This window comes from Hesperophylax consimilis, chromosome 9 (assembly GCF_061612785.1).
Source record: "Hesperophylax consimilis isolate HC1 chromosome 9, BYU_Hcon_1.0, whole genome shotgun sequence".
NCBI classification, from domain to species: Eukaryota; Metazoa; Arthropoda; class Insecta; order Trichoptera; family Limnephilidae; genus Hesperophylax; species Hesperophylax consimilis.
In genome coordinates, this window is record NC_142844.1 from 29,555,353 (window position 1) to 29,577,425 (window position 22,073).

The following is a 22,073-nucleotide window of genomic DNA, read 5'->3' on the forward strand; positions in this document are numbered from 1 at the left end:
TATTTCGTATAACCTAGGAAAAAAGGGATGTACAAGGCAGTAAGAAGCATTTTTTTGGTATGCCATTTTTGCTAGTTGAGGATTTGAAGCGTTTTAAAATAATACCGAAAACTTTTTTAATATAACGCATACCAAGTACTTATTTTATCATCCTTATTTTCAGATAAAAAAATATTATTTAAACACATATTTACCATTTATTGAGAGAGAATTACGTATAATATTATTTAACGTATACAGACGCGACCCCAACTGCCGAGCTGAACCTGACGGGAATGGAAGGAAGCAACCGCAAAATGCTTCGTTCCTTTCCCGTAATTCGTGGCTCGTTTCGCGTTTCGGTTCGCAAATGTATACGTACCAATACTATAATCCAATAATACAATGAAATTTGACCTTTATTCCCTAGAATATAGTGGCGAAACAGCCGTTTGGGTTCGGAAAAGCAACAAATATCAGGACATTTATTCATACTTTTTTAAATTTCTCCTTTGGGCTTTATTGTAAAATTAAGTATTTAATTTTCAGTCTGTTTCGTGTCAAAATAAAAGTTCATTTTCGTGCCTACAATGAACATAATTTATTGCGTATCAGTTCAAATCAGTTTCAACATAAAGGAATGGGGCCACACTAGTCCCAGGCGGAGATCGTATGCACGTCATTGATGATTGTTCTAAAAGCCGTTCTTAATAATCTTCCTTCTCACACGGCTTGTATGAAAATTAAAAAGAGAGAAGATTTTAGAACTTCGAATGTCTTCTGTCATATTCCTAGGTATTATTCTTTCGAATTGTTATTAATAACTATTATAGTAGTGCCAGTTGTAAAAACAAACAAAAAAGCTTTATTTCACATGTAAATATGTCCACAATAATTAAAAGTCTTGTACTAACTCGTCTTTTGTATTTCGATTCTACATATTTATTAATGTATGCAAACAAATAAAATGTTGTGTTTCTTAATCACCGATAATTACCTTCTTATTAATCATTTCTAATGTGCAGAATTCACGCACGGATCAGCTCGGTGGACAGATAATGCCCGTGAATTCATCCGACAGATCGGATCGGTCTTTCGGTCTGTCCGTTCGTCCGTCACTAGCCGATCCGTGTGCGGATACTGCGGATGTACGCAACGGATCGGCTCGCCGAGCAAGACCTCATTGGCAGTCCACGAGCATGACGTCACTCAGTAATGCTATGTCTATTTTTTTTTTCTCCCTAGATTTCAGATCAAATTTTTTCCTTATATTTCGGAATGAGTTTGTACATGAAGAAAACTTAATGATATAAAATATTGGTAATTTATTGAAAATCCGGTCAAATTCTTCGTATTCCTGTTAAAAATAGGACTGCCCCTACTTTAACGAATCATTTGAGAAATTTCCTAACAAACCATCAGTAAAACACAAATGTGTTATGAGAATGTCACATTTCGTCATTATATTTATCAGAATAAGCACAGATGCATGAAGACATGTTCCGATATATTCCGAAAGAACTAATATTTTACTAGGTATCACGTTTTTAACAGGATTTTAATAAATCTGCAATACTAATTTTTCCCGTGTACAAGGTGAATTTTAACGTTTCATAAATTCCCCAGAATATTTTAAAAATTTGCCAAGATTGGCTTGAGAATTTTTCTAGATTTTGTTCTTTTTCCTATTTTTTTCCCTAGAACCCTGGAGATTTCCCTAGACATACCATCACTGTAATATGAGATGCTTGCCGCTCGAATGTCCGGATTTCCGGATATACGCATACGTTCTGCCGTCGGCGGACAGATCCACAAAGCAGATTCATGTTTGAATTCTGCGCATAAGAATTGACATCATAAAACCAGTGCGCCAAGGCTAATAATGAAAATTAGATAATATTATGCAATTATTAATCAGTCCCTTTTATGACTGCCCTAATTGTAGGGCTATTTTCGTAAGTTTAAAAAAAAAACATCATAACACCCAGACCTAACAGTGCTTATCACCTTAAAAAATATAGGTAGGTAAAACGTACAAAAAATACACCATAAAATTTACCATAATCCACTTTCTTACAGAGGTACGTGAAATTATTAAAGTTATATGAAGAAAGTGTTCTTTGTTTATGTACGTTTGCCATTATATCTTATACAAATAAATCGTATTACACTTTTGATATTTATTTATAACAAGTGATGCAGATGTGATAGAAACCTACTTGTTAATACTTTCCATTTGAAAAAGCACGTTTGTTATTATTTTTCCGACAGCAAATAATAAATAATACGAGGCCTAATTTCGTAAAAATAAGTTTCTTTTCTTGGTTTTCTATCTGTATGTTTATTCATATTTTTTGTTAAAGTGAATTTTTTAGTGATTCTGGTTAAATTAAGTAGGCAAAACCGTAAAAATGAAAAAAAAACTTCTAGAAATTACTAACACAAAAAAGTGTTGTCTCAAATCTCTTGTTACAAAGCCTCTGGACTGTTTTATATTCATCATTTCTGACCGATTAACCATTTTTTAAATACATCTATTTGAACTTCACTTTTGTTTTCGGTGATGGATTGTTTTGGAAGTGAAAATAAATCCACCTGCTAACATCCGATCGAGCTGAAACTCGCAGATAGACTCACTGTCGATGACAACGTATTCTATCAACAAGCAATTTGGTCGCATCACTTACACACACGCGGGTATACACGCATTTCTCTGAAATCGAATGAAATTACAGCAGTTTATATACTTACCTACAGTATAAATTTAATTTCAGAAAGGCGACAATTTTTTCATTATTGGGTCCAATTGAATAGTTGGCGTTTCACCGTTTACAACATTCTAACAATATTGAAAAGTACGGGAACCAAATTTTTTGCTCACCAAAAAAATTGGTTCCCGTTCGAAATAAGCGCAATGCTAATTTCACCTAAAAAAGTAGAATGTATAATTTACAGTAAAAGTAACAGGCTTCTATATTTCCTTGTTTTTTAATAGATTTTTATTATATACTTAACAATGTGTATTACGATATCACCTTATAAATATGGTATGGTAATAAATAAAACAAAATCATTACCATTGTAAAACCCCAATACAATTAGGCACACTAAACCGAAGTAGGTTGTGTTATTTGCGCTTAAATTAAATTATAGTTTTTGTTAGACAAAATAAACAAACTAACCAATAAGACATTATTTTGAATTGTTTACTTTTGACATACAAAGTTCAATTTCACACCTGAAGAAAACCGGTGGCTCAGAAGTATAGAAATTATGTCAAGTCAATTCTAAAAAGCAACGATGTTATTAAAGAAGATTCCTCAGAGACTGTTGGAAAAAGAGCGGAAAAAATTAGAAGAATATGGCAACTGTGGAATAACCAAGTTTTTTGAGCAATTTTTCTTATATTACTGGTCCAATTCATTCCTGTATACGGCACAAGTAGATCTGAAACCTCAAAAAATGGTTGTGACAAAATTGTAAAATTTTGGACGAAATATTTAATTTTCTTTAGTCAACATTTAACATAGACTTTTAAAATTTAAAAAAATCAATAAAAACAATATTTATCATGGTTTCAAAACGCCATACATTGTCTTATCTCGCAAACATCTCGCTGAAGATGTTGCACATTGAGTTGAAGGTCAAAAGGCAATTTAAATAATTATACAGGATGTCACAACAGTTATTCTGCTTATTTTTTTGTTATATTCATTTGCTGATTTTTAAACGGTGATGACGAGATGTATTATTGTACCAGTTGCTACTATAAAGACTTCTCCATATTCCCGTTTTATTACAATAATTTAAAAGTCAGATAACCGGTTGATACAATCATTTTTTTAATGACATCTTATTTTCAGTGCGATTCTTTCTCTGAACTACATTGAAATAAATTTGACTCTCTCACATCATTATGCGAGAGCCAATAAACTGTTGTAAATCAAGCGAAATCTTCCGTTTCTCATTTTTTCTTCATTTCAAAAGAAGTTAAAGAAATTGACTATACGTGTTGCGAACCAAGCAGAATCTAGTGAAATGAAAATGATAAATAATGAGTAGGTACCTACCTATCTCATAGCGGCTGTTTTTTTACAAATATACTATAGTGCTGTAATTTTTTTGTTTTACTGCAATCAATCCCAACTCAAGTCAGGCATTGAAAAGTGTGTGTACCTGGATACAGAATTTTAACAAAATCAAACAAAAGTTGAAAAATGGCTGTCTATTATGTTGAGTCCTGGTCGACTCTGGGAAACCTCTCCTCTCTTTCAGGTCTCTCTCTATTTCTCTTTAATTCCTAAGATAAAAATATGATTTTCTTCCTCATATAGTTACCAAGGATGTCCTCGCATTCCTTCTCCACAGGTCAATTGTAAAAAGCCTCTTTGGTTGTCAAAATATACACTCTAACCTTACGGAAAGTCTTACCAACTACCTTAACAAACGTGTTTTAAATATTACACAACTGGTAAACAACCATTTACCCAAAATTAATGGTTGTGTAAAATTTAGAAGACGTTTATCAGTAAGGTTCCAAATTGTTAAAATATATAGAAAGGTAGTAGAGTCTTATCATTTTTAAAAATTTACTATTGCAAGTTTTTGGGTCTAATTTATTTGTTTTCCCTTATAAATTTATTGAAATTGAAGTTTCACTCTCTTAACAATCACTCGATTAATTTCTGCCAATTATAATATATTATGAGATAAAAGCCTACATTCAATCACAAGCCATGTGCCTTTATTAGAAAACAGCACAATATCGTAATATTCAATATGCATTTATTGTACTTTCAGTTTGTAGAAACACAGCTATCTGAACCTGCAGTAGGCGGAGAACCCATTAGATCTATGTGGCATTTGATGCAACTGTCTATTTCAGAACATGGAACCATCTTCTACAATAATAATTGATGTAAAGTAGTGAAAGATCAAAACGGGTTACAATCTGAGAGGAGTCGATTCTTCTTGTGACTGTGGTGGTTTGGTTGCAACTTGATGGCGCACTTTCACTTGTGAAATATTATCGATTTATCAAATCCACGCTCGTTTTCTATACATACTATTGGGTGAAGACATTCCTTGATAAATGTTATGGGGGCCTAATAAATGATTCGAAGCATGATTTAGCTTTGTTCTAAGTATAGCTATCACGATTTTACACCTTTGTTTTGATCCACACGTTGTGACATACTGATGTTCGTGAAATAGTAATTGTTTGGTGATTATAAAAAGGCACGTTGATGTTTTTGTAATGAGAATAAAAGAAAGCATTATTTACAATTAAAAAAACTATATTTAGCAATTTACAAATATTGACTTACACGATTCTTACGACAATTTTACATCCATACAAACATAAAATTAGCATTAAATAATTACGCTTCGGCCGACGTAATCCACTGTAAGAAAACAAAAAATAAATATTTATAAACCTTCATGAAGATGTATGTTAAAGTAAGATGGCTTTGGCAAAAAATATAAGAAAATATTTCACCTCACAAGGCTTAAAACGAGGTTCAATTACAAAACCCTAAATTAAACGTTGTAACTAAATACGTTTAAGTGTATTGCATGAAATATTGGCAGCGTTTCACTAGAATAAATAATATGCTGTGAGTATACTGGTGTTCGAAAACAACTGGTTGGAAATAATACAACTATTTACTTCATAATTTTCAATTGAATGTACATATCAATTGAGAAACAACAATGTCTTTATCGTAAATGTTTATGTTGTATGCACTGGCGCATATTCAATATTCACAGTCACTTCAGTAGGGAATGCCGTGTCCCCTGAGGAAGGCATCGATAGGCCCGGCTCCCTGATCCCTGCCGGGGGCTACAAAGTAGTACTGCTGCTGGGCTGGTTGTGAGGGCTGGGCTAGCGCTGCGCGAGCTGCTTGCCTGTCTTGCTGGAGTTGACTCTGTTGGAGCTGTTGCTGTTGGGCGTACAGCTGCGCGGAGTTCTGGAACTGAAGCCCAGCCTGCTGGCGCTGATACACTTCTTGGGGACTTCTCTGTTGGGGCTGAAGTTGCTGAGGCTGCAGTTGCTGTTGCAGACGAGGCCTGTATAGAGGAGAAGGGTTGAATCCCTGTGGCTGCTGTTGGATCAACTGAGGCTGGCTCGGTGTAGGCCTTGGCACTCGCTGGTTTAGTGTCAAACCTCCCTGGCTTTGGGGCAGACTCTGGTACAACCTCGAATCGTACTGTCCACTTGATGGATCGAATACCAACTGTGTGGAGTAGATTGGATTTCCACTTTGGGAAATTGGTTCGCTCGTTTTTGCTTTCGTTTTGTAAGTCGCTGGAGTGGAGGACACGATCTGATTTTCCTGTTGGAACTTTGCAAATTCTGCAGCAAAATCGATGTGTCCTGAGGGACGGTAGGAAGAGGTGTCGTATGTGGGTTGGGGAGGAGCAATAGGTGACGGTGCGGGACTGCTGTAAACTATTTGTGGGATGGGGGTGTTTTGGGGGCGTTGAGTTATCTGGAGAAGTTGGGGACGGAAAGTTGTGGCAGGAGGAAGGGGACGAGGAGTGATTGCCAGTGGGGTGGCCTGAGGGCGAGGAGGACGGTAAGTACGAGGGGCTTCTGTCTCATCTTCAGCTTCGTAGAGGTTCTGGAATACTGTGGTAGCGGGTCTGGCAGTGGTCTGAATGGGAACAGGTCTTGAAGAAGCCCTGGTGGGGTAATTCTGGACTGGTGCCCTGGTGGGATAGTTGCCAGACCGTGTTGGATAGTTGGCGGGTTCTCCTGCGGCTTCGTTAGCTTCCTCTTCAGCCTTTTCCAGTTCTTCTTCATCGTCGTTTGCGGCGTTGGGATCGCAAGGGTTTCCAGAGACGTAGGTGAATTCTCTTTTGTTGCCGTCTGGGTCTACGTATCCGTACTTGCCCCTAACAACGCAATCTGTGCCTCTGGTTTCTTCCTTGAAGCTGCCATCGGCCGCTTCATAGCCAAAGGTAAAAGATCCGTCATCGTTGACTTTGTTGTAGTTGCGGATTGTTTGTACGGGAGGCGCGCGAGGGGCTTCCTTGGTGCGTGGTTTGATGGCCTGTGCGGCCGGGCGGTAGTCCTGGCGGGCAGCGGGCTGGCGGCCGTAAAGCGCGAGTTCGTCCTCGATGTCTATGTCCTGGTCCCCGGCGCGGGGCTCAGCCTCGTAGTACTGCAGCTGGTCCTCGGAGATTGGTGCGGGGCGGGCACGCAGCCTTACTCTCCTTCCTTGTGCGCTTGCAGCAGATATAAACCCGCACACCAGAATCGACAGACACTGAAAAAGAAGAAAAAACAAATTTAGCACAAATATAATACAATAAATTACTAACAAATTTAATTAACGTACATCATTTACTAGCTTCACAATCCGGTTTTTCCCGGGAGTAGATTTGGTAGATTACAACATCATTTTTACAAATGTTTTTTCCTAGGCATTATAATTATGTCGTCTTGTCGTTATTTGAACAGTTATATTTATTTTACGAATAACCTGACAATGTTTGAAAATATCGTACTACCACCACTTATCCAGCCGAGGAATTGAGCTCACTACGCCTGGGTGGAACCCAAATGCCATATCAACTCAGCCACCGACCGGTCAAGAAAATGGTTATGAAAATGTTTATTACAAAGTTTCCTCATTGACCTAGTAATATTTATTGAAAACGCTTTTACAGTTCAAAAAACACTTTTTCTGCATTATAGATATAAAATTCATGACGCCAGAGCTCACAATTGAAATACCTTTTCAGGTTCAAATAACACATTCTCCGCATTATAGTTAAGATTTGATTTCTCAATATGCACACGGAGATAAAATAACCGTGTTTTTCCTATGGCGCATTATGCGATAAACGATATCGCTAACAAAAGGCTACATAACTTAGTTCTCATTACAGTGAAAGTGTTCTAGTCAAATGATAAACGTAGCAAACAAGACAAGTGTTTCCCATACGGCCGAGAAAAGCAATGTTCGACTCCGATGCAAACCGTAATCACTTGCTGGGCACGCGACCAGGTTGGTCAAGCACATTATGTTGGTTCAACGACCGGCTTACACCGTACAATGTGTACAACGTACGTTGATTAGAATTTCATTATTCACTATACTCCTTGACTGACATTAATACAATGTAGACATACAGTATTTTTTTTAAAGTGTATAACAGACTGGGCTCATTTTCTATACACATGAACAGAAATGGAAATAGAACAATCCGTTATTTCAATACAAACTCGTAAGTTCTTAAGAATAACAGTTGAGCGCAATTTTTTACATAAAATTTGAATTTGAGACCAAAATACCAAAAAAGTTTTTTTTCTTTTTTAATCAAATGGTTTAGAAAAATATTTATTTAGTAAGAATATGATGTGTTTTAATTTTTTCAATTATTTTTATTAAATAATTTAAATGCTGAAATTGCAAAGCGTGTTAACATTAAAATAGAAAGAATTCAGCATTTCTAAAAAATTACTTTTTTTTATTATTTTTTTTATTCTTCCAAGCCCCTTAGCTCATGATAGAAATTACTTAAAAATAGTTGCATTAGCCCTATTATTTTCAGACATGATGATTTGTATATCATCTTGCAACAAATTATGATTTAAGATTTTTCGTCGGTCAAAAGTATTTTTGTTATTTGTTTTTGGGGTGTTATGGTATGTTATATTATGGATGTGTGATCACATATCTGCCCTGGATGATGGACACTGTAACGTTGTCCGAAACGTTGGCTAAAGAAGAAGTTAGCGCAACACGGCATAACACCCCAAAAACAAATAACATAAATTGCAACAAATTGTTCATTCTGAATTTGAAATGTGATATTGACAAATATGACGTTTAATACGTAAGTCCCAATGGTCGAGTGGTTTAAGACGCCTGTCCCGGTAAAACAAGAGATCCTGGGTTCGATTCCTAGTTGTGACCGTTATCTTTGTATTTTTATTATTCTATTTCACGTTTCGCTTAAATTTATAAGTATTGTTAGATCGGTTGATAAAACCTAAATTTTTCAAAAAGAAAACGTTGTTCCTGGATATTATATTATTACATCTAGGCGAGCTCTTACGAAAACTGTATACATTTTATCGTATTTTTTTAAATGTCAACTACCTTAAGATTATTTCGTCGCAAATCTAAGTCTAATTAGTGACATTATTTCTCGAGACAATCTAAATGAAAAGGCGATTGATGGTCTGGATTGTAGATTGTGGGAGAATAATGGCAATAATAACGATTCTAGATTAAAATCTGGCTGGCGTCCATTTTGTGACAAGAAATTTCCCTCATCTTGGGTAAGTAAGTACTTACCTCTGGGCAAGAGAGAAATTTTAGAAACTTAGCGATTAGAAATCTAGAAATTCGTCTTTTGACACCAGTATATTATTAATTGTAAGTCACTTCTTGTAAGGCACATTAAACATTTTACTAGTCAATACAAACGTTAACATTTCAATACGTTGACCAATTTTTAATTCGTACTTCGGAGAAATCAAAGTTGCTTGTCTGCAGCCATTCTTTTCGGGTCTGGGTTTGTGCTTTTTTAAAACAGTTCTATGTGACAATGATTGTATAGTAATATATCAATAGAAAGTAAGAACTGTAATAGAAAATTACACAAAAAACCTACTCAAAATCGTATCTAACAATTTTAGATATACGAGAATTTCACACAGTGATACCTAATGTAGGCACTTTATATCTCCATAATAAAAATTAATAAAAAAAACATGAGTCTTCACTACTCCCCACACAGAGAAAAAATTATGGTATGAAATACTGATAATTTATTGAAAATCTGATCAAAATATTCGTTTCCTGTAAAAAACGGGACTGCGGGCCTTTTACGAACGAATTGACAGAGTTCTTAATCAATTATCAGTTAAAAGTGAATGTTGCGGAACACGTATTCATACAAGCATTGTCGCATTCCGTCATGACATTTATTAGGAAAAGAATACGTGTTCTCAATATATTCTGAATGACTAATATTTTACCAGGGAATTGGCATGTTATTACTTTTTAACATGATCGTTTTTCTCCGTGCTCTCTCTGGAGCCAGTGGAACTATGGTATCCCGATCGGGGTTTGTTAGGAGGTTGAAAGAAGTGGGGAGGGGAAGGATATGGGAAAAATGAAGTTTGGGAAGTACTTGGGTATTAAGATCTGGTCACCGAACACGGCTAAAGCCATATCAAGCAACATTTCAATTCTCCATGGTGGAATTTCACTAGGGCGAAACATAATGATAGTTGTTTCAAAAAATTTGAACGATTTATCAAATTTCAAAGTTGATTTTCAAGTTCTGTGAAGGTTCTATTCGTGTTCTGTTATTACATAATAATTATCCAGTTGTTTAACCAAACTAAAATAATAACAGAACATGAATAGAACCTTCACAGAACTTGAAAAGCAACTTTGAAATTTGATGAATTGTTAAAATTTTTAAAACAAACCGTCCTAAGTATCTACTTCTCCGTAGTTTGTTTTAGAGAATTTTTGTCTATGGGCTGAATGAAAGTTGAATAACGCACCAAGCATTTTTCACATGGCTAAGAAAGAAATATATATAAAGCAATGGCAAATACAAAATATCTGTTTAAAATGCAACTGGATTTCGTGTGAAATCAAAATAATCTCCAAAATTTTATTCGACACTTAAGTGTCTAAAGAGTTTAAACTCTAAAAAAGTATGTTAGCGTGACTAAAAAATTTAATGAGCGTTTTTTTATAAGTGTCGTAAATAACGTTGCCTGAAAGTCGCAATATTATATTGCTTCAGTAATTTACAATAATATTTATATTTGCTTTCTAGAAAGGAAAAAAATGCAGGTATCTAATTAGAAAAGCTTTCCATAAGACCATTAATTATTTTTGGTCATGCACTCAAATGTATTATTTATTACCTGTATTGAAGATACATTCACCGATTGTCTTAATAACATAGCGTTGTACGATTTAATATTCTCACAATAATTCAAAAATTCTTTTATTGCAAGACAGAATGATCAATTAAAGTTAACATGGCGGAAAATCACACATGCAAAATGCATTAAACACCAAAATGGCATACCATTTCCGCGGGAAAGTGTTTTAAGATCATTAACACCATAAACCGTTCATCTCAGTACTTCTTGTGGCATTTTATTGGCGTAATGATCTGAGTACCACACAGGTAAGTCAGGAGAAAGAGATGAAACATGTTTATGATGTTAAAATGTGGTAGGATGGACAGAGATGGATGGAATACAGCTGATTCTCAGACGAAAGTGTTTGAGTAATGAGTCCAAGTAACTTACACTGGCTTTGAACTTGACTCTTGATACAAACACCGGTTATTCTTGAGTCCGGTGCGATTTGCTACCAGACTGGTTATCAATGGCCGATTTCAAATACAATTGCATAAATACCTAAGAATTAACTTATTATTGTTGTTATTGTTCACTGTATCATTTGGATTTGTTTATTTTGTTTTTTTTTTCTTGAATTTCAGATCTCTTTTAGAGTATCTCATATTTAAAAAGTAAAGTGTTCTGTTTGTTTGGTCTGTCAATTAACACAGTTTTTATTGCTTTATTTATTCATTTAGAAAAAAACGTGCTGTGGTGCATAACCTTGATTGTGTTGATAAAGTTTTTTTTTAGTAAAACGAGTTAGAAAACATTTGATTATATTTTTTTGTAGATTTTGTTCATTCTCCGCATTCGACTTTTAGTCTGAAGAATCGGGCTCGATTCGTAATAAATTATTTAAATAGTTTGCTATTAGTAATTAGTATGGACCACAATTACAGATATCTGAATAAAAAATATATTGTAACTCAAGAACTTTCAAGAACTCAAAATGACTGTTATGTAGGAAAGGAATAGTCGTAATAAAGCAAGAGGCTGTCGACGGTGATGGTTTTGTAAAGTAGATAATTTACATTATCCTCAAGGATCCGATTATGCAAAACAGGAACCGATTATTAGAGGTAATGAAAACAGATAAATTAAATTCATTAAGTGCTGATACATAGATAATAATTAATATCAATCTTTGATAATTAGTTTATTTGACATTCTCTTTAATAAATGATATACATGGACGTGACAACGACCAAGATTGCAATAACAAATTAAGATTTAATAACATTTTATTGTATCGATATCCGTATTAACAATTTTATTTGACAATTCATTCACTAAAGCAATATTGACCTACCCAAATACATTCAGGAAAAAAAACGCCAAGGCTATTTTCTTAGCTCTTAACAGAAGTCACTTAAGGAAATATACAGCAATATCAAAGATAATATACAAATATTATTATTATTATTATTATTGATTATTCGTTCCTGATAAATACTGTCGAAATCGTAGCCACGACCTATTCTGTATACCGCAGGGTCGGACAGATGTCATTGCCCGACATAGCATGACAAGAGGTATGACCTTACTAAATGCCCTACCAGCGGATATAGATGTGTTTAATATCACTATACCATGTTTTAAAAAATATATGTACATGTATTGTTAGTTTTAATAAAATTGTACCATAATTGGACTTACCTGTCTGTCGTACAATAATAAAAAATAAAAAAAATAAAAATAAAAAAAATAAAAAAAATATCCTGAGTAACAAACTGGAGAATTTCCATTCCTTTCTATTGCTTCATATTGATTCATCGATCAATAAATTGACTTTTCTTAAAAAGGTTCGATAAATTCCGAAAGGAACGTATGAGTTTGTTTGATATCTCGTAACATATACACGGAGAAATGTAGTGAAGTGAGTATTGCTAATTTATTAAGAATAATTCTTTTTTGTAATCCGGTTAAAACCGGGTTTGCAGGCCCTGAACGAATGATTTGATAGATTTCCTGTTATTAAAATACAAATATACTATCACAATGTCAGAACACGTGTTCATAAAAATCCTAATATTTTCCCATGTCGTCATTTTATATTATCAAGGCAAATGCAGGTGCATGAACACGTGTTCAAAAATACTAGGAATTTACTAAAAGTTTATGAGGAAACGGCCAACAATCCCATTTTTAACCGAATTACCAATAAGTTAATATTAAGTTTGCGAATTTTGTGGATCACGTAAAAGACTTATTTCAACACTATTCCTAAATGGAAGTTGTATTTTTGTAAACCAGTTAAATCGCTGTATTTTTTATTATTTATGTTCCCGTTCTCTTTAATTTTGTTTCTTGCATATATTATTTTTAAATGTAATTTTATTTTTATTATTTCTTTCTCATGTTTCAAAATTGTCTGTCATCAAAATTGTACCACATGCATGTAAAAGCCCTCTGGGCTTTAAATAAATAAACAAATAAAAAAGTGGAAGATAATTCTCAATAAATTAGCAATACTTATTTTTCTCCATACATTCTGATATTTGGAAGCATTTCGAATAAAAAAATACTCAGCAAATAGAACACGCACCATTTTTCATATCTAATCCATATGGAAAGACTTTCTGCATAGAATCTGTACGAAAAAAGAGTTGGCCTAAAGACTCTAAACTAATCCAGGTGTCTATCAGATAATGCATATGGGAAAACCGGTTCCGTTTAACGGTTCCCTCTCCAGTTAAAATAAATATTATAGTTTGCGTGTCAAATATGGATTAACAAATCAGATTAATATTAATTTAGAATTATCTCAGCTTTCTCCGCAGAGATATTGAAATATCAAAATTAACTGAAATATGTCACGTAGATTTATCGGTTGTACCGTGATAGATTATCGATTTATATAATAGACATGACAGTAAGTCTAAATCGTGCAGTTAGATTAGAGTTTATGTAACTCCGAATTAGATTTATGTAACAAGCTTAGTGGACTATTTTTAAACGACTGCGTTATATGTTGAGTTTCTAGTTCCTACCACATCGATGTACATACTTCTTATATGTATATCAAAGAATTACCATAAACTCATGCAAGTTGAACGCAGTTTCTCATATTACAGAGAAAGTTATTCCGCAATATTGTACAATATTAATTAGGGACCTGTTGGGCAATGTCAAAACATGTTGTTATAGTTTTTATTAATCTTTTAGGCGACTTAATTGAATTTAAACTTTAATTAACTCAGTAATGAGACATCAACTTTCATTTATGATTTCACTCTTAAAATAATCAATGCAGTCAAAAATGCACAGAATATAATTAATAAATTTAAAACTTTCTACATCAAAATTATGATGGAGTACGTTTTTATAAAATATTATTGGATTCGGTTGTTGGCGCATATGTAATGTGGAATATTTGTGCGTAATGCATTACATTATTCAAGTTCCATGAACTTTTAATTTTCAAAATTGGAACTTTTTATTGACAAGCGATAAAGTAGGCACCAAAACCATCTTACAATTAATGATAATTCTTTTTTCGAAATGCATTTTTGTTTTGTTAATGCTTGACAGATGCTTATATTAATTCATGGATTGAAGATACGTTACTATGACAACGTGCGTGGTTTAACTGAACTATGTCCAGTGGTTTGCCATTGGACATAGTTCAGTGTTTTGGCGGCCGGTTAATATACATATTCTATTCTTTTCATAAGCGGTGCTTGAATTTTTGATCAATTTGCATGATTATATCGTGTATTTTATTTTTATAATATTCTGTCTTAAATTTTCAAGTTTACAAACATTCGGTAAGAAAATGTCTTCTTTTAAAAGGCAACGATTTCATTTGAAAAAAAGTTAACGATCCTGAGGCAAATATTTTTTTATTTAATAATTTCAGCTTTATAAGGCTACAATTATAATATCCTGTGATATTTCATGGTCATGCGCTAGTGTATATATAAATGGAACCATTTCTTATATTACAAGAAATCTAAAATCTTAACGGTTAGTTCTTTGGGGCATTAAAAGGTTAATAACAATACAGATAAATAAAATACGAAAGCAAAACATTGTATAGTTAGGCACAAAGTTTTTTTTCAGGTGAAAGAGAGAGAGAAGCATTTGAATAATTAGTAATATTAGTGTATTTGTTGGGTTAGCTGGAAGAAATAGGATGTAACCTATAAGCTATACCCTTTGTACTCTTTTTGTGCAGTAAATATGTTTTTGCATTTGAATTTGAATGCAGAGAGATTCGTAAGGAAGGGTGGAGAAGGTGAAAAACAATGACATTTTATGGCCTAGTAGGTGACGTAGTAAAGTTTAATGGATTATTTTTTAATAATAAATTTTAACTGAATATACTCGTAACTAATAATGAAAATTAAGGTTAAACCCGACGTTCGTTACAATCTATGTGTTCATAGATGGCGTTAATTTAATTATTTTATAAAATAAGCTTTTTGCTAGTTATGCTTTAAAATATTAAGACCAATAATTATTTGTTTGCGCTTGCAATATGAATATGCAAAAATAGTTTTGTCCGTATAAAAACTCAATTCTTCCAAGAAAGGCATACAAATACAATATTGTATCGATGATTCAATCCATATATATATATATATATATATATATGGATTGAATCAATAAACAGTTATAAACAGAATATATATCAATAAACAGTTTGAAGTCTTATGTAATCATTTTTGGAGATATACCAATACGCCGTAACACGAGCCTCAACACTATTGATAAAACTGATAAAATATTTTTTTTTTGAATTAGAATTTGTTAAATTTAAAAATATCGGCACGGTTGAACAATAATATTGGCTAACTTAAGTGTCTAAACGTGCCTACTTTAATTTAGAGCAATCAAACAAAGTATTTTTTAAGCTTAGCGTGAGTAGGTAATTGATTTAATCAATGGCCTCTCTTAGATCTTAATGTTATTTGGCAACCACCGTTGGTAATTCTAAATTTATTCATTATTTAAATTCTCAATTAGATCCACATCAAATGGTCACCGTTCCGAATGCATCGCCAGTGAGGAAAATTTTAATGTTCATAAACTTTTAATCACAAAAAATTTTCCAGGCATTGCCTAGAAGGTGAATGCCTGAACGTGAATTCCTATCGGAACATTAGAAGGCGAAGTTTATTGCATCGATGTTGCGCTGGTGTTTCATTGGTGTTATGTACCCGGATTTAGAACGATACAATTTCCATCCGCCACTTTGTCAATGACAAATTCATTTCATATTTAATTATCGTTTTATTGAAATTTTATGTTAGTTGAACAACAATATTTTAATTTATTACTAGATACAGATCAATAAATAATAATATTCTAGTACCTACATACTTTTGCAAATCAATAAGGAAATAATGTAGTTTCGTATTTGTAAGAACACATTGTGAAATTTTTCGCGTTTTCATTTTTAAATGACTAGTTATTAGCTTCGTCTAAGTTGCAACAGTATTTTTGGAATAATAGATAAGGAGTCTTATAATATTTTTACATAAGACTGGCGCAGACCCATAAATAAATAAATCATAGCATATTGAATCCAATTTTGAAAAATGCAATTAAAATAATTTTCTGTTCAAATGTTACGTTACAGGTAGGTACTTTATCGCTTGTCTGAATTTGTTCAAATTTGTTCAATTTTTTAAATTTTGCCCCCTAGTAAGCGTTCACAGATGGTTTGAAAGGGAGATATGTAAATATGGACGTTAGAAAGAGCGCGCTTTATTAAAAAAAAACTGAAAATTGTGAAAATATTTAATAAAACACGACTCATTTGAAATGGAGCAAAAATCTCTCGAAAAATCGTCGCTCTAGTTCGTTTTTGTCGAACAAACCATTTTTTGAAAAATTTGCGAAATTGAGTTAAGTATGCAGTTGTTTTCCGAAACCATTTATTTATACGATACAAGTGAAACAAATATTTTTAATGTATTTTCAAGGCGCAGCTTGTCTTAAGTCCACAAAAATTAAACAACATTCTAAGCATGTTTATCCAACACTTTGTCCTACATCCAAAATAAAAACATGTTTTCAGCGTAATTTTAAACATTTGGAAGTAATTTTACTTAAAAATAATAATTTCTATCACTTTAAATCATTTAAGTAAGCTTAGCATGAGCTAATTTCATTGTAAATGCATTTTTCGTAAAAAAAACTTTGAAGCGCTATTTTTCTCGATTTACGTTTTGGTCTGTTGGAGAAAAACGAACTAAAGCGACGAAATGCTTTATTTGCTTTTAAAGATACACTGTGAATTTTTTCATGCCTATAACATATTAAATAACAGAACAAAACGTGTTTTTAATAATTTTCGGAAATTACTTTGCTATTTATTTCTATCGAGGGAATTTCATATATTTAACGTTTCGGAAAAACAAATGTACAGATATTATCTTAAAAAATAAAACTTTTTTTATGGAACTTAATCGAGAAACTTTTTATAAATCGGTAGGAATTGGGTATGCGGGGTTTTAAGTCAAAGCGTTCACTACGCGGCTATCTCACTCACTTCATTTTATACTAAAGGCAAAATGAGGGAATAGTTACACTACGGAAATGTTCCTGACCAAACTTTTTCCAAATATACCCATCCCCCTCATTTTAGCGTTCGCACAAAGCAGAGCAAGAACGTTATCTTTTTTCTCTGTCTTGTTCTGTTTCATGATTTGCTAGTATTATCTTCTTCTTCAATGTTACAAAAAAATAAATAAATAATAAGCAAGTATTATTGATTTTAATTCTGTACTTGGATAAAAATCGCAACGATTCTGATTGGATCAGGAGGTCATATTGCACAAGAGGGCACTGTGTCACCGATATCAGCCGGTGGCACAGTGGTAGATACTTGTGATTATTGTGGCTGGCTGCTTTCCTTCCGCCCCGCAGCGCCTCGGGCCCCAGGGTTCGGTCCCACGTAACACTTTCACTAGTCTGAATGATCGCATTCACGAATCGAACGACAATTATTATTGTTACACAGTCGCGGATACATGACTTAACAACCCACGTGATCTTTGTAGATTCATGATGGGTATGGACTTGGAGGCATAACCTATAATTTTATTTTTATTTATTTATAAAATACATGATAATATATTTTAACATTTATTTATATATGATACATTAAATCACCATACTAGGCGACTGCCTATTTCATGGTGACCAATCATATTTTGTTTATTTAAATACACCCAAAGTAACTTTTTTAGGATTTTTTTTTTTTTTTCTAGTGAATACCTCACAAGAGTCCCAACTGCTCCCGTCTGGAGCCAGTGAGACTATGGCATCCCCAATTGGGGGATGTTGTGAGGCTGAAGGTAAGTGGGGAAGGGAAAGAGGAAGGTGGGGAAGTACCTGGCTATTCAGATCTAGTCACTAAACACGGCTAAAGCCATTTGGAGCAACGTTTCAATTCTGAATGGTGGTCTTACACCAGGGCGATACTGGTAGTATCTTCCACTCTGGAACGTGCCGCAAATATACTATATATTATTTTAATTAATTAATTGTGAAATAACACAAATTAATCAAATAAAATTTATTTGCGCACGCCGGGTTCGAGCCCGCGACCTTCGGAATGGCAGTCCAATGCGTTACCACTGGACTATGCCGGCCGTCAAAGGAAATGATTTGCTCAAACAGTAAGAATGGGTAATAACGTTAAGGCGATGCATTACGTCGTGTAATATTTTGAATCGAGCCGCTATCAATAACACACCTTACGTAGATGGCGATAAGGCTTAAATTCCCGCTTAACACCATCCACCTGTCGTGATTTTGACAAAAAAAAACCTGTACAAATATTTAAATGTTTTTCGATCATTTTATAAATAACTTAATTTGCCACATTATACAATAAAACCATAACCGAAAATGGGTTCGTAAGTAGGAGATTTTGAACTTTAAAGCAGTTTTCATAGGCTTTATACATTATTTTTTCTGGGCTTATAAAAAGACTTATCAAAAAAATACTCGATTATTTCAAAGGCCAGGATGTATTCTACTTGCAGTATTTAATTAAAGCATCTGAAACATTTCTAGGTGACCAAATTTTCAAACCAAAAACACATGATTTAGCATTACTACGTAGTGCATCGCCTTAAGATTAACTCAACACAGGAGTTGAAAAAACGAAAGGGGAAAAGAAACATAGTGTCGTAGTCATAAAGTAGTACAAACGACCCGTTCTTATGTGACAAATGTCATCCGTGTACAAATGTTTAGCGCGCTAATAGCGTGTTTTCCAACTATGCACCGGTGCTGAAGGGATCAATGATGCTAGCTCCTCGGAGCATCTTCGATTGAATTACCAGTAGAACAAGGACAACTTTTCCACCTGACGCCTGTGCCTTAAAGATTGTAGTAAGTTTGTTAAGTAAGGGGAATCTATCAAACGGATCGCCTATTTTTCTGCACATAGTCAAGAGTTTAAAACTTGAAGTGAAACAGTACAAAACTGCGCAATACAAAGTTATATTATTATTTAAAAACCAAGTGCCTTAGCTATGTATTTACCAGTGATATACATTGATATATGACCGGAGGTAGTCTGTGTGTAGATTTTCAAGTTCAGGTATAAAATTTGCATTAAATATTTTAAATTTAAATATGTCATAGAATCCATTTATCAATGTAAAACGTTTGTGACTGAAAAAATACTTTCAAAGTAATGAAAAAAATACATTTATATCAAAAATTCTTTTATTTTTTTCAATGGTTCAGTTTTTTTAGCGTAGGCAAAGCTTTTCAGGCTTCATGGAGAAAATTCTTCCCTTTTTAAGGAAGTTCTAGAAAGGTAAAGGGTATGATGGTTGGGAAGGAATCTAGGGATCAATGTGTCCAGGAGTGACCACCCATTGATTTCTCCCACTGCGATGGTTTGAGATACCAGTTGACAAGGTCAAAGGGTCTCCCCAAAATACTCCCTTTCTACCTGGCACGCCACGCAGCTGGTGGGCAAGGCATCCTGAGCACACCCCACCCGATAAACCCGAGCACCCCTACTAAAACACCAAACGTAGCCAATCACTTGGTGTGACCTATGATTGATTGAACTTATCAAAAATGTTCTAATATTGTTTTTTACATATGTTCAATCTCATTGCTTGTCTGGGTAGGAGTTGGATCGTCTTTAAAAATTGCACTTTTTCGGATATCTGTACAGTGGCAATTTATAAATAATTAATTCTAATAACATTTTATTTGTGTTTTAATTCACATAAATAACTGTTGCGTGGTAACAGTAATAGAAGGGGAGCTTTGGTAATCGGAATTATATTAATGTTATTCAAATGTTTAAACAATGTTTATTATTAATGTAAACATGTTAGAAAGTCGCACGATTAAAAAAAAGATTATTGCCGCCACCGATACTTGAACTCATTCATTAAACACCTTTTATTTCATCAGTTTATGTTGTTTAGTACGGATTATTATTATTGATTAGTTATATTACACTGCTACGCCAGAGATTTCAACACCTTCATGTATTTTTTTCTAATTTTACAAAAGTATGTCTTCTGGTTTATAGACCCAGTTCGTAATTATAAATCGATGGTCTGGTTTTATATATTTATCAATAAAATAGATAAAAACTCTGCAGCTCATTATATAAATGATAGATTTTGGATATAGATAATAGATTGGATATAGATAGTGGTTGGACTAGAAATTCAATGAAAATCTCATGACGCCAGGGCTCACAACCCATAGCTCAAAAATATAAGTGTCCAAAGACATTTTTCAGATTTTCAATGACTAAAACTGATTAACTGGTTGGTATTTGATAAATATGTCTTAGGGCCAATTGTTTCATAAAATTTTAACAATCAATCAACTTCATTAGGACGAGTTGTTTCTGAGAATTTTAACAATTCTTCAAATAAATAAAGTTAATTTTCCAGTTCTGTGAAAGATTTTTTCAAGTTCTGTTATTATTTTAGTTCAGTCAAGCAACTAGCCTATAATGATATAATAACACAACTTGAATAGAACTTTTACAGAACACGAAAATGAACGTTGAAATTTGATGAATCTGCGAAACAACCCATTCTAGTATTTAAGTTATGTTTTTACTCAATTATGGTCCAGTTGTTTCACTCTAATAATAAGAGTACTTGAATAGAACTTTCAAAGAACTGGAATACGAACTTTTGCCTTTGTTTATAAAAATACAACCCTAAACTTATTATGTTTGGAAATCATAAACATTGAACACAAGAGCATTTGTATACATTTATGTAGTAATATTCATAATATTATGTCGTTTGCTGTATAATATGTCGCAAGGTGCATAAAATATATTCAAATGATTTTCTATCAGCCTTCACTACGTGATAAAAAAGTGCAAATAAATCTACGTAATCAAGCGTGCTTCCTGCAATGCGCTGCAGGCAATAATGCAATAGCCACGGTCAGCCAAAACATACCAATCACTGGAGGTGTCGAAATAATTGCATATTAAAAACGAATACCCGACTCGATTCGGCGAGTTTCACTAGATGTCTTATTATCAAAGCGCCTCAATCTGTCGAGAGGTCGATATGCAACTCTGTAACCTTACGTGCTTCCTTCAATATGCAGAATGCAAAGGTGCAATAGTGTAATAATTCATTGATCAACATGTCACACACTCTGCAAGGCAAAAATTGCATGAGAGTTTTTCAAACCTTTTTTGGCACACCGACCCCAGAAATTATTTAACAGGAATCTTTAACCTTGAATTGTAAGTCATACACAAAGAAATTGTTTTTATTTATCTAGTAAAAATATTCAATTGATTATTCCCACTTCTTAAGGAAACTTCATCGCTTTTTGAACTTGAAACTGTATAACTAAAGCTATTTATCTCACATATCTTGACACTGCATTTGGTAAGACATCTTTTAACTGTCATTGAAATATGCCCTTTGTTAATTTTCTTGGAAAATAAAGCATGTTAAAACATAACATATTGTATAATATTATGTTGTGAGATTGAAGGGAGTAGGGAACGAAAAGAAAAATGGTGGTCATTCGCCAGGGGATCTAAGAGTAATACCTACCACTTAATTACGAATTTAATTTATTTTTAATGAATTAATTCTTTAAATAATATCAATTATCAATCAATATACTTCATCAAAAAATATACAGGGTGTATCGGCACGTACCCGACAAACTTTAACCAGCTTTTCCTTAGCACATTTGGAGTAAAAAATGTTATGGG

General features: G+C 33.5%; 1 protein-coding gene across 1 annotated transcript in view; it reads right to left on the reverse strand.

Annotated features, from left to right (window-relative positions):
* Window positions 1-5,255: 5,255 nt before the first annotated feature.
* Window positions 5,256-22,073, reverse strand: part of LOC149421220 (uncharacterized) — a 36,308-nt gene continuing 19,490 nt past the window's right edge. The window contains exon 2 of the mRNA XM_089635418.1: window positions 5,256-7,253. Within this exon, the coding sequence (XP_089491544.1) occupies window positions 5,757-7,253 (1,497 nt within the window). The 3' untranslated portion in view covers window positions 5,256-5,756. The remainder of the gene's footprint in view (window positions 7,254-22,073) is intronic.